Source organism: Zalophus californianus, chromosome 7 (assembly GCF_009762305.2).
Source record: "Zalophus californianus isolate mZalCal1 chromosome 7, mZalCal1.pri.v2, whole genome shotgun sequence".
Taxonomy (NCBI): Eukaryota; Metazoa; Chordata; class Mammalia; order Carnivora; family Otariidae; genus Zalophus; species Zalophus californianus.
Genome location: NC_045601.1, coordinates 7,328,695 through 7,342,461, shown reverse-complemented (window position 1 = coordinate 7,342,461; position 13,767 = coordinate 7,328,695). Strand labels below are relative to the sequence as shown.

The 13,767-nt window shown below is 44.7% G+C and overlaps 1 protein-coding gene across 1 annotated transcript in view; it reads right to left on the bottom strand.

Annotated features, from left to right (window-relative positions):
- Window positions 1-13,767, bottom strand: part of PRKN (parkin RBR E3 ubiquitin protein ligase) — a 1,305,872-nt gene that overhangs the window by 183,370 nt on the left and 1,108,735 nt on the right. The window contains 1 exon segment of the mRNA XM_027603377.2: window positions 9,854-9,915. Within this exon segment, the coding sequence (XP_027459178.2) occupies window positions 9,854-9,915 (62 nt within the window).

The following is a 13,767-nucleotide window of genomic DNA, read 5'->3' as shown; positions in this document are numbered from 1 at the left end:
TCTGCTCTTCATTCTCTGTAACTCTTCAAAACTTTGTATGGAATTTAACTTTGCTTCTTGCTGTTGCACAGTTTTACATGAAATCAGTTCTGCAACTTTAGAAACAAGTACAATCCAGCATAGCTCTTGGTGGTTCCTCTTCTCGTTGGTGGAACTTACTTTCTATGAGCTTCCAGCTTTGTTACCCATTTTAACTGGATTTTAATTGGATTTCCTCTTCCCTCATCCCCTTTTCTATTCCAAGCACGTTTCTGCTCAGTGTGAGTCCTTGTCTCAAAAGAGATCTTTGGCTGCTTAAGTTTTGTGAGTCCAGGGGACCCAGAGTATCCGGTCCCTTCAGACCTTACTGTAGACCCTTTGCACTCCCTCCCACCCTTTCTTGTATTTGTATCTCCTGAATTTGCTAGAGTACCTTGTCCATAGCTGGTAAACAACAAATTGTTGTAGGATGAATTAATTAAATCTAACTCCAGTGAGCACCAATTAATTAAATACTTCTAACAAAATAATCAATGGTGACGGGAATTAATAACAGTGATGGTGGATGGATTTCTATTTTAAATAAATGGCTCTCAAGCAATTGGCTATTTTCTGATTTAACGACAGATCACCTGTCTATTTAATTTAGTTAAGCGATTTTACTACTATGACGATAGCTTTTATCCACGAAGAAGTTAACCTATGGACAAAGTCCATTAACACTTTAGAAATTCTTGCTGACTGCATTCATAGTGGCCTCAGATACTGATGAAATTGGTTCACTTCATTAGCTAAGGAATTTATAAAAAATGACTTTATTATACTCATTCTATTTGTGATACACTCAAGAGAATTTGAGCACACAACTTTTCTAAAGGAAGACAAATATTTTAACTTATATACCTGGCAATTACTGATAATTAAAAAGTACACACATCTGAAATAAAACCTATGCCTACCGAGTGCATTACTTCTTCTTTTTTTTTTTAACATCGTGAAATTTATGAGAACAAACATTTGACCTGAAGACAGTAATGAGTTAGTATTCACCGAAAGCTTCATACTCTAAGGAAAGAAATTAGACATGTGATTATCTCTGTGTCATTAGAGATATTTATTTGGTTCCCTTCAAGATACGGCCCACATTTCCATGGATCCCTTTCAGCCACTTATGGCACAATGTTGACAATGCATTGAAAGAACCCGACTACCTATTTACTAGAGAATTGTAACAAATCAGCACTAAGTAGAGTAGAATATCTATATTCATCTGAGTGCAAAATACACACAATAGTGATAAAGTGATAAACGGACCCCGGTTGGGGATCGTGAGCAGATACAAATCAGCTGCTACTACTTGGGGCATGTGTGAGGGCTTTCTTTACTTATCAATGATGGGGAGCATTTTATGAACAGAACTGAAGGAATGTGATTAATTAGTAATGTGTGCTAAATCTGTGTAGAATCTATTCTCAGGTGAGTTCAAAAGAAGCAAATTCTCTAAAAATCCTTTATTTATTGTTTGTCTTTGGATTCACAGCGAGTGACTGGGTGTGCATCTGTGTATGTGTAGGCACAGCCATCTTTACCTGTCAACTAATGCCGTGTAAGCTATTAAAACCAGCTGGCCAATTTATAGATATACTTTCATAAAATGGACAATCCACAGACAGATAACTAAGATAATTTAGAGGGACACCATGATACTCACAAAAATTTTGAAAATAAATATTAATATTAACAAAAAGCATACCACTTTGCCCCTAAGGAAAAAACATTTTCGAACATTTCTTGTATTTCAACAGATTATAGTGAAAATGCATTCCACTGGTGCGACCTATCTAGGTAAAAATCTCAACTAATCGCTATGGTTTATATTTTATTTATTCGAGGAGTAAATTATTCAGTCTTTATGTGTATGCTCATGGATTCTCCTAAGAATGGAAAATACTCATTTTAAAGTATGAAGTTTAGAAGTTTCCATAAGCTGCTATTTTAGGAATCTGAATAATGAATCATGGGAGGGTATAATCAAAGAGAGGTTGTATTTTTGGTGGTCTGTAGGTAGGTAGAAGAGTTGAGTTGGGTGGAATATTGCTCTATAATGAAGCAAGGGTCTCAGGTTCAAATCCCACAAGGGCCAGCTAGCTTCCCCTTTCTTGCTGGCCATTGACTGCATGCTAAAGACTCGTGGCCACTCGAGGGGTCAGGCTGGGAAGGACCTGCGCCTGACTATCTCGCACCACTGGAAAACCACCCAAAAGACCTGTGTGGGAAGACACGGACCTCTTTGTCGTGATACTGGATTTGCATGCTTCCCTAAGAAAAGAAAGCAACAAGGAACCTAAATTTTAAAAGCTGCAGGAAATCTGAAGTACAGGAATGCTAGGTAAATCGAAAATCTGAGAAAACTGGCAAATGTTCTGTCAAAATGAGTCACAGTTTGTCAGCAATCCAGGTGCTCCATGGCAGCTTTTCCAAATCCTCTGAGCTGGGAAGGAAGACTTGTTTTTGTTCTGCTGTGGCATTTTCCAGAGCGTCCTTTTGGGGGCACTCAGGTACAGCTACAAAACGACCCCTATACAGGCTGGGGACTGTCTTGCTTTCCCCTCCCTAAATTCTGGCTTCTCTGAAGTCATAGCCACAAGCATCCAGAGGCTTCCCTCCGTGCGTCCTCTCTCTGAATCCCGCGTGGAGGAGAGACAGAAATACCGTTCACTGAACTACTCCTCTGTGCCAAGCCACTGTGCCAACACTTAGTTTGTGCAGTGCATTCTCTGTCTACTCTGGGGACTAAAAAATGAGGCCACTAAGTCACACAGAAGTTCAGTCCTTTGCTGACCTTCACACAGGCAGGACACCCCCAATCCCGGATGGAAAATCAGGGCTGTGGCTCTGAAGACCACCCTTTGCCAATACCAAGCTGCGCCCACTTTCTCTTTTTTCCTTTTTATTAAAAAAAATTTTATTTTCAGCTCATTATTCCTCAGTCATCTTTTAGAAAATAATGAAAAACAGTTTATTATAGAATTTCCTCTTTGGATAAAAAAATCTCAAATAATTTTATAGAGAAACACACATTTATCATGAATCCATTTCTCCTTGCTATGCAGAGGATGCCCTATTTTCTATATGTATTAGAATAAAAAAAAAAAACCCCACAACACTTGTTAAATTCTCAGTAACCTTAATTGTATTTTTCCTCATTTGCAGGTAGTTAGCCCGTGGGGGAGTTGGTGACAGCCTCTGTGGGCGTGCCTGCCACATTGCTGTTTGTAGTCTCTGTTCTGTTGCTAATAATGTTTTCTTTATCCCCGGACATCTGTCATCGACTGATGGAGTAAATTGGCTAGAGAAAGGGCTGGACCTTGTTCACTGCATAGAAAAAACAATCATTAGGATGGCTTGAAATCAGATGTAAGGAGAAAACAGATCAAACACCACCTGCAATGTAATTGGGGCAATAGACCGTACCCTGGATTGCAACTTCGGAGGTTTTCTTCTTTTTAAAAAATTTTTAAATTTATTTTATTTTTTCAAAGTAATCTCTATGCCCAACGTGAGGCTCAAACTCATGACCCCCAGATCAAGATTCGAGCATGCCCCACCGCCTGAGCCAGCCTGGTGCCCTGAAGTTTTTGCTTTTTCAGATGTTCCTGATGACATGATGAACATCCAGTGGTTGTGCAATCTTCCGGAAAGGAGGTCAAAACCAATTGGCTGCTTCATCCCTTGTCTTTTCTGTGGCCGTGGCAGTGCCCCCAGGAGGACGAGGCTATGAAGGTGGGCTCCCTCGAACTGTTTTCCTCACAGGAGTGACTCCAGAGACTTCTGGAGGTTTTGCAAACAGGACCACTAAGCACATGCTGTTGACAGGGCAGTCAGCACAGGGCAGGGGGGCCCTTGGATACATGTTATTTATCTTTTACTACAGTCCCTGAGAAGTGGTTTTGATCAGTACTTCTGCTGGCCTCCAAACTCAAGCGCCTCACCTTCAGAGGAAGGGGATTTTTCTCTGACTTCCTCGAGAGGCACCGTGGTGCTCATCATCTCCCCTCCCCCTCTCTGTCTCTTCCTGGGCTTTCATTTCCTCAAACACATTTCCAAATGTGGGGGCTCCTTAGGGTTCACATGCTTCCTTGTCTTTTATCTCCATTTGGCAATTGCCATGGATTTAAAATACCATCTGCCCAGGGTGCCTGGCTGGCTCAGTTGGAAGAGCATGTGATTCTTAATCTTAGGGTCATGAGTACAAGCCCCACGTTGGGTGTAGAAATTACTTAAATAAATAGACTTAAAAAAATACAATACTGCCCGCATGCCAGAGACCCCACATTTATCTCTCCATCTCTGACCCCTGACCTCCATCTCCTCTGAACTCCAAAACACACACCCAAATCCCAGCTTGCCTCCTCCTCAATGCCTTAGGCCTATCACATCTGCTCAGAGTTGAGCCCCGGATTCCTCACCTTCCTACCATCTTACACAGCTCAGTAGGATAAAACTGTAGGACTCCTTCATGTCCCTGACCCACAGCTAATCAATCCCTGAGACCTTTCATCCGACCTCTGAATATGCACTTCTTTCTCTTTCCTCTGCCAACTGTCTTGATCCAGACCCTGTCCATATTGGACCAAGACTGACATTCTTGAAATGTAATTTGGTTAATGCCCGCCCCCTCCTTAAACTTTCAAGAATTTTCCATTGGAAATAGAATGAAATACGAATCTTGACCATGGCCTACATGGTGTGGATGATCTTCATCTTTCATCACTACCCCTCTTGCTCATTATCTTCCGGCCACATTGCTTTTATTTAGTGGCCTGAATAGGACAATCTCTTCACCTCTTGGGGGGGGGGGGTCACTGAACATACACTTCCCTCTGTTTCGAATGTTCTTCTATCCCATACTGAGATCCCAGCTCAGTGAACAGTGGTGCCTTTTCAACCTTTATGGTTCACGGTTCCTTAGCTCCTTATCTAAATTAGGTTAAATCTCAATCACTGTTTTCTTTTTAGCATTTACCATGATTTGTTCTTGTGATTTCCTTGTTTACCATTGTATCTAACACTAGCACAGTAATAGTACAAAAAAGGTATTCACAAAATGTTTGTTGAATAAATGAATTTTGTTTCCTTAAAATTGATTGAAATTGGGGTGGGGGAAGCTGGTATAAGTGCAGGTATTTTTGAAACGCAGTTCTTCTGAAGGCTCTCACAGCCCTATGGACTGATGACAGATATCACTCCTGGTGGGTTGTTTTTTTTCTTTTAAGGCTCACCTTGAACTTTGGGGTCGCTTATGTCCTACTATGTGATAACATCTTTGCCAAGTAGTTTGGACTTGGGGGCATGAAAGGTGCTTTATGAACGTGAATTATAAACACAAGTCACGGGGCCAAGAAGCTAAAGTAAATGGGTTATATGTTAAATTCCAAGGAGTTTTAATTGTATTTTTATTTTAGGAAGGTAAATTATTTATAGTGTGTAATGATTTATTTTTAATCTAGATCTCAAAACTCAAGTGCTTATTGGGGACCGATGAAAATGGAAAGGAATCACATATGAAGAAATTAGATGACCGATAAGCATCTCCACCATCCAGCAGTGCATTCAGTAATTAACCAGTATCTGCATTCATCTTATCAGTTCACTTTTAGGTGCACATCACACTTACTTCATTGCCTACCTTGTTGCTACTAGTTCAATCTACTGATTGAGTATAAATAATGTATATAGTATTTAAATCAGAAACATTTTAGTGTAGCACTTACTATTTGCACGTCACTTTGCAATTCTATTTATTTCCAAAAATTCTAAGAGATGGCTGACCATTCCTCTTCCTTTTCTACAAATGGAAAAGCCACATCAGCGAGGGACTGAAATGATGTGTCCAAGGGCACTTGTAACACATATTAATATAAAATTTCATTTTGTCAAGTGATAAAAGTTGCCTCCAGCATCCAGAGAGAGCCTGCACGTTTCATCAGCTCCCGGAGAGGGAGCGGCCACCCTACCCCAACCCGCAGGAGCGGTGGGGCTGGACCGCTCGGCTTTCTCTCCAGAGCCTCAGGACCATCTGCCCTGAGGCCACCAGCTTCTGTCATGTGTCATCAGGATAGAAGTGTCCCAGGCTGACACATCTGATTTATATCAGTCCCCAGAGCAGTCCCTGGCTCCCCTGTCATTCTCCAGTCTGACTCCCACCCCCACACGTGGCTCGGTGTACCCCTTTGCCCTTCTTTGTCCTTGAGCTTTCCCAACTCCCACCCCTGTGACTTCAATCCATTCCCAGGGTCCTTCCCCCCTTCTTCCCTCCCTGAAACTGGCTCCTGCCCTGGGACACCACTTCCTCGGCCGCTCCCTCACATGTTTTCTGCACACTTCATACTACCAAGCATTGCTCCACAATGCTCCAAGTCTGGGGACAGTTCTCTTCTCTCCTGAAACCAATCCTCTAGCCTCGAATTTCGAACTCTCAGGCTCCACTGGGTGCTCTTTCTCCATCTGCAGGCAGCTCCTGAGCCCCACCTCCCTCTCCCCAGTCTCCGCCCCCACTCTCTCCCTGCTCCCTCCTGACGGCATTTCTGGAAGCTTCAGCTTGGGACAACAGGACTCTCTCCAAGTTGGCTCTGGTGGTAATTCTGGAGGGTTTCAATGTCCACATGGGCCACACTTCTGACACCCTGGCTTCCTGAGTCCGTGACCTCAACCTCTGCAGTCAACTTCTCCTCTGTCCTAACTCAGCCATCAGCACCCCCAGCCCCCCCCCCCCGGCCCCACCGCTGCCAGTCCCTGCGTGCCTGCACAATCTCCATGTCAAGGATCCCACTCTTCAGGCAACATCTGCTTTTCCAGCTAAACCTTGCTAGTCCTTAAATTCCCAAAACCCTTTGGACCCACTGGGACCTGGAGCCAACCGGCCAACTACCCTTCCCATCCCAGTCCCTTCTCAGCCCACCTCTCCGCTCGCCTAGCTGAAAACCAGACTCCAAGTTGAACCCAACTCTCTGTTTTCTGCACCTGTGCCTACACAGCTGAATGGGACAGAAAGACACCAGGCTCATGGATCTCACTCCAAACTCATCCCTTTCCCAACTTCATTACTCCCTACCCTCCTAAATGGCGATTTCACTATCCTTTCATCTCCCTGGAAGGCTCTACCCCCATGTGTGCTCTCAGCTGCCAACTGTCCCTCCCGTCTCACCGAGAAAAGAGGGACAGCAGTAGCAACCACCCTGCATATTTAGCTGTCCCCTCTGCCACCAGGCTGAGCTGTCCCTCCTCGTGTCTCAGGTAGAGACTCGACTCGGCAGCTGTGAGCCGGGACGTTGTTCCCGACGGTCTCTCCTCTCCCCTGCATCACCAACCCCCTACTCCTCTACAGAGCCACTCCCATTGGCCCATCGACATGCCTCAGCTTTCCCTGTAAAAAAAGACAAGGATCTTGATTCCACATTCCCTCACCCCAGCTGCCTCATTCTTGGCTTTCCTTTACAGCTGAATTCCTCAAAAAAGAAGTCACCAGTATTTGCTCTCTCCCATTCCTCTTCCTTCTTTGCACATGAACCCAATTCAAGCAGGCTCTCGGCCCTGCCATCCCCTGGTCAAGGCCACCAAGGACCTCCAAGTTTCGAAGTCCAATGTTCATTTCTCAGCCGGCTCCTGCTTGGTCTCATGGAGCATGGATGATCAGCCTTCCTTCCTAGAAATGCTTCCTGCCTTTGGCTTCCAGTGCACACTCTCCTGGATTTCTTCCCCCCTTACTCCAACCACACCTCGTATTTTATAATGCTTTTTACGTGAAATGAGCATTACAGAGGGTCATGTCAGAACTTCTGTACTCGCTTTATTCTCTATCCGGAAAGCTCCTTTTCCAGATGTCACCAGGATGCTTTCCTGCACTCTCTTCAGGTCCTCACTCACAAATCACCTGCTCAGTGAGGTTCTTCCTGACTGCCTTATAGAAAATTCACCTCTTCCCTCTGCTACCACTACCCCCTTTTTGGCTTTATTTTTCTCCACGGCCGTAACAACCACCTAGCATAATGTATATTGAACATGTCTGTGTGTATACAGCATAACGGTTTTCCACTGATGGGTATTCCTTTTTCACTCCTATATCCTGATAACCGAGAATGGCATATAGCACCTGAGGAGGTACACAGTGAGTATCTGCTGAATGAAAGGAAAGAAGGAAGGAAGGAAGGAAAAGTGTTTTTTTTCCCATGAAATAAAGATCAATATTGCTGTACACCTTGTCCCCATGTTGCACAACTAATCAGAATAATATTGATTTTGATTATGGCTTGATTAAATTTCTAGGAGAATGCAAAGTGGCCTGACTTGTATGCAAATCTAAGATGATTATAGTTGGCTTCTTTCCCTACTAATCACCAATGACTCTAACACAAATAGGGAAATAATTTGCAAATATTGGTACAAGTTAGAAGAGAAGGCTCCATTATCCGAGCAGAAATGTCAGGGCAACAATCAGTAATTCTTACTTTAAGAAATCTCTCAGGCTTTCACAGGAAAATGGCTGGGAGATGCATGTGTTTTCCTAAATAGGTATGTTTGAGGGAGTCAGTTATTAACTCTTACCTGCAATGGAGGATAACTGATTTTGCTTATATTTGAATAAACACTTATGTCTGCTGAATTCTGGGAATAGGCAGTATGAAAACACAAAGGAGACATTCTGCAACCTGTTAAATCAAGGAACTGGAAATAATTCTAGTTTTTTATCCTCCCCCAATTAGCTCCTTTCTGTTTTTAATCTAACATTGGACACAGGCGTCCAACTTTGCAACATACACATACCAAAGAAAAACACCCCCACCATGAACTCATTGACAAAACTCATCTCCCTTTGCACGTTCCCTGGTCAGACGTGACAAAGATGACCTTTGGGGGTAAAAAACCAGTAAGAGAGGGTGAGGTAGGTCATGCCCCATGTCATCAACTATTTGGTGTGAGTATTTCAAGAATAATTTGACATCAAGATTTCACATAATACTATGGAAGCTGTAATTCTATACAAAGATTAAGAAATGTATTTGTACACAGGCAAAGTGCGCGTGCGTGCGTGTGTGTGTGTGTAATTCGGCACCCTGAATTATTTACTTAGCACATCTCTTTAAAACCTGACATGTCACCGAGCACCACAGTATTGAAGTAATCTACTTTTTTAAAAAAAGATTTTATTTTTATTTATTTGACAGAGACAGAGAATGCGAGAGAGGGAACAGAAGCAGGGGGAGTGGGAGAGGGAGAAGCAGGCTCCCTGCCGAGCAGGGAGCCTGATGCGGGGCTCGATCCCAGGACCCTGGGATCATGACCTGAGCTGAAGGCAGACGCTTAACGACTGAGCCACCCAGCACCCCTGAAGTAATCTACTTTTAATGGGCCAGGCTCTGTATGTATATAAGTCACACGTTTGTATCCATAGAGAAAGCAGTTGCAGTGAGATATGGAGAAGGTGCACACCGTGCAAAGGTCTGGTGAGAGGGGCTGGTGCCCTCACACGCAGACATCACGTCAGGGCCGTCTGTGGCTCCTGGTCTCTTACCCATCATGCGTCCGGACACTAACTTGTTGGCTCTCCTGCCCCCATGTTGTCCCTGCTTACCGCCAGCATCCTGAGATGAAATGCTCCGGCAGATAGCAGATGTACCAATTAACAACTTGTCAGGTCTGATGGATAGAAGAGGAAAAGAGCGTCCTCACACATATCTGCAGTGTGGCTTTCTTCCCCGTTTTAGGGCGCCAAGGGTCAGGAGACACACTCTGCCTCCCTGGAGAGAGCCCAAACTGTCTCATTAGTGTCTGTCTTTCACGACACGCTGGCACTGCCTTTGAGAGGCCCACTCACCTGCTCTTCTCCAAGAATCCTGAAGTGATGGAGCTCTTTAATCAAGGAGTTGGGGCAGCCAGCTGTTGGAGAACAGAATGAATCACAAACACGTTATTCCCATTCGGTGCGGTAATGGGTTCTTACGCGCACATATGACTAGCAGCGTCCAGTGTTGGGGGGGACGCAGATCCCCACCCGCACAACACATTCTAAGCAACCACACAAAGGCCACACCTCGGAGGGCACTATAGCTGCCATCTGGTCCCCCACTGTGACACTGGGAAGGAGCAGGTGAGCGCAGCCAAGCCTTTTCTCCCTCCTGATGGTGACCCGGCCTTTGTGGGCCTTTAGGCCACCATGTCATTTCTCCCCAGCATGTCATTTGTCCCTCATAGAGAGCCAGGGTTCTGTGGGGCTGGAGTGGGAGAGTTGGTGAGTATAGGCTCACTGTGCTTATTTACCACATCCTGTTTCCTCGCTCTGGCGGGGGGTGGGGGGGGGGGGCGCGTGCTGCACACAGAGAACTAGGAAGGAAGATGGGGCAGCTGGATACCGCATCTTCACAGGGTTTGGTTGTAGTTTAGAACTTTGCCTGGTTCTTCCAGGAGGCTCTGTCAAGGCCAGAGGGATTCTATCTTTCAGTTTGGAAAGGGGCTCTTATGGAAAGGACCTGGGAAGAAAGCCAGGATAGTCAGGGTGCCCATGACCTTCCTCCGTTCTACCCGGTTGGTAAGAGCCTCTTCAGGCTTTCCCATTTTCTTTCTCCAGTTGTAAACAGAAATAAGTAAATAAATTATATGTATGCATGCCAGTACATGTTTAGTCATCATTTAATTATGTTCCATCCCTGTCCTTTTAACTGAATAATTGTACGTATTAGTTTGTAGTCATTTATGATATTAACTCCAGTAACAAAAATTGATATAAAAGCTCACTTCTTAGATACAATCTATGGATTACATAATCTGTTGAAGCTTCTACTAAGGAATTGGGTTGTATGCAAAATACACCAAAGCAATCACTGTGCTGTTGTTCATGTTACTCAGCCTTGTGATGTAAGAATAATGGAAAGTACCGAGGACGTGGACGTCTATCTGGGGAGGGCAGGCTGAGGAAGGAGGGAGTTGTCATCTTCACGGAGGTGAAGGAGTTATCCTTTGCAAGAGAGATTAGATTTGTGTCTTATTCTAGAAGGTAGGATTAAAACTAAGAGGCAAAAATGACAGCAGTAGACTTTGGTTCAAAAGAAAGAAATTTCTAACTTAAAAATGGAATACATTGCCTGATGAGCTAGTAACTGTAGGTTTTCAGACACAGGCTAAATGACTATTTCTGCAGGATATTGTAGAGATGAATTTGACGGGGTCTGTTGCAATTCAGAAATTCTGTGGTCATGTAAAATGCTGAAGCATGGTTTTGCTGTTTGATGTTATATTTGACACTGTCCTTGATATTATAACATTTCATACCTTGCGAGAGTGGTTTACAAATGCTTACCAAAGTAGTACAAAAGAGTTTTAAAAATATAAACAAAATCTAAACAGGCGATGTCACCATCTGACCGTAGACCAAGAAAATAAATGAAAATCCTGAGATGAATATTTTGGTGGAAAACACAGTATGTTAATTGCCTCTGGCACGTCCAATGTTATAAAGAAAGGAAGCTAGATCCTTGACATTAGAACCGTGTTTGTCCAACTGGATGCCACGGACATGCGGTCTGAAGGTTCTTTTTGAGATGTTCATATCAGAATTGCTATTCTGATAATTATCTAAACAATTAGGAGAAGTCATGCTGGATCATTCGGTTAGCCACAGTTCAACTAAGAACTACGGTGGAAGTTCAGCCTCATCTTGGTGCTAGAATTTCAGATCATCTTGGGAAGAAGAGGTTCTGTGAAACCCATAAGGAAAGAGCCGAGGCAGAATTCCAGGGGTGCATTTCCAACGAGCGGGGGGCCCGCGGACTGGCACCAAGTGTAGGAGGTTCACGTGGGAGAGGCACCATGGGTGCAGCGATGTGGGCACGCACAGTTCAGGGGAACCTGGCCAACCAGCCCGGGCCTTGGTTGCATCCCAGGCAACAATTTAGTTTCAGCAAAATGCCAGCATCTGCGATATGAAATTCACAGAAGTTAACTGGAATGCTTTTGGTTTTGTTCTTTTATTTATATTTAATTTACTGATTTTCATTTGGGCCTTCCAGTTGTATAAGCATAAAATGTTTATGTCTAAATTTATATCTAGACAGATTTAAGAGATTTTTTTTTTTGTGAAATAGTTTTATTCAACCTTATTAGTTTTAGAGGATTTTTTTAAAACGTTGCCCTTCACATCCCTGAAATTTGAGAAAAACTGATTTGACTTACTTTAATGCCAGATAAAATAAGAACCAGAATTTAAAATTAGCCTGTCTTCAGGATTTGTATTCTAACATTCTCCTAAGGTTCAAGGGTTGATGTCAATGAGAGTTCCAATATAAACATCTTTCACAGAAGACTAGATAATTACCTGGCACACCTGGTAGGTGGCATAAAATATAATAGACAAGGACAGATATGGCATTAGTTAAAAGGGAAGACGTGTGAGGGGGTCAAGATATTTAAGAGACCACGGGAGGGGCGCCTGTAACTGCGCTTGCCACAGGAACATCAGCGCGGGAAATGGACAGACGCGAACTTCGTGTGAAGGCGAGTTTCAAAATCACAAAACTAGAAACACAAGACACACATGGAATTCAGTAGTGTGAGGAGGAGGGGTGGAGGCACCGGGAGGAAGGAAGAGCCTGGCATAGGAGGACTACATGGAGAGTGTTGTTAATGGTGGAGCTACACTCTTGCTTTCTCCAAATTCCTCACTCAGAGCCTCCACGCGCATGGCAATGGGTCATCTTCTGGGGCCACGGTTGTCTACTTGGACCAGTCAAATCCTCACGGTGCCCAGCGTCCTCTGCCTTCAGGTTCCCGAGGGGAGATCTTTTCTCAAGATGACAGAGAAAAGGCTCCTATTAAAATGTGCCTGTGGTGGCGAGCCTGGGTGGCAGACTCCGTTGAGTCTCCTGCTCTTGGTTTCGGCTCAGGTCATGATGTCAGGGTCGTGGGATAGAGCCCTGCGACGGGCTCCCTGCTCAGTGTGGAGTCCGCTTGAGATTCTCTCTCTCCCTCTCCCCCTGCCTCTCCTGCCCGTGTTCTCAGTCTCTCTCCAATAAATAAATAAATATCTAGTGTATCCTGCCATTTGCACTTGCCGTTCCTCTCTCCGGAGAGCTCTTGGCCCCGACATCTGCATGGAGGGCTCCTCCTTCGAGTCTTTTGTCAAACGTCACCCTCTCAGTGAGAGTGTTTGGGGCGGCCCTGTGTGAAACTGCAGCCTGTTTTCACCCCCACGCCCTCCTCACACTGTATTTTCTCCAGAGTGAAATCATCTTCGAATGTACCCTACACTTCATGTCCTTTATTTTCTGTCACCTGCTGCTGAGATGCGAAGGTGACAAGTGTAGGGATGGGTGGCTGTCTTGTCATCATGGTACCAGCCATGCCCACAGTGGATGAGTCCCCTGCCATGTGCTCACGGTCACCCAGCAGGGCAACGGTGGCACCTGCGAGGGGCTCCTGCTCTACCCTCCCCTCTTCTCCTCCCAGAGGCCTCTGCTCCGACCTCCAGCCATGAAGGTGCTTTGCTTATTGCTTATTGGTGAAGTGGCCTTTTCTGACCTCTCACCTCTCATGTTCTCCAGCACTCTGCACCTGCTTTTCCTTCTCTGGGTCCGCCCTAGCCAGTCACTGCTAGTGCAGCAAGCGAGGCTAGAAGTCTAGCAGAAATCATGCCATCTACCCGACGCAGTGTCCCTGCTGAGTGCGGTGTGCGGTGCTGCTTTGGGGCCCTCTCCTGGTCAGGCCCCTGGCTGTGGCTGGCCCTTCACATTTTTTTGG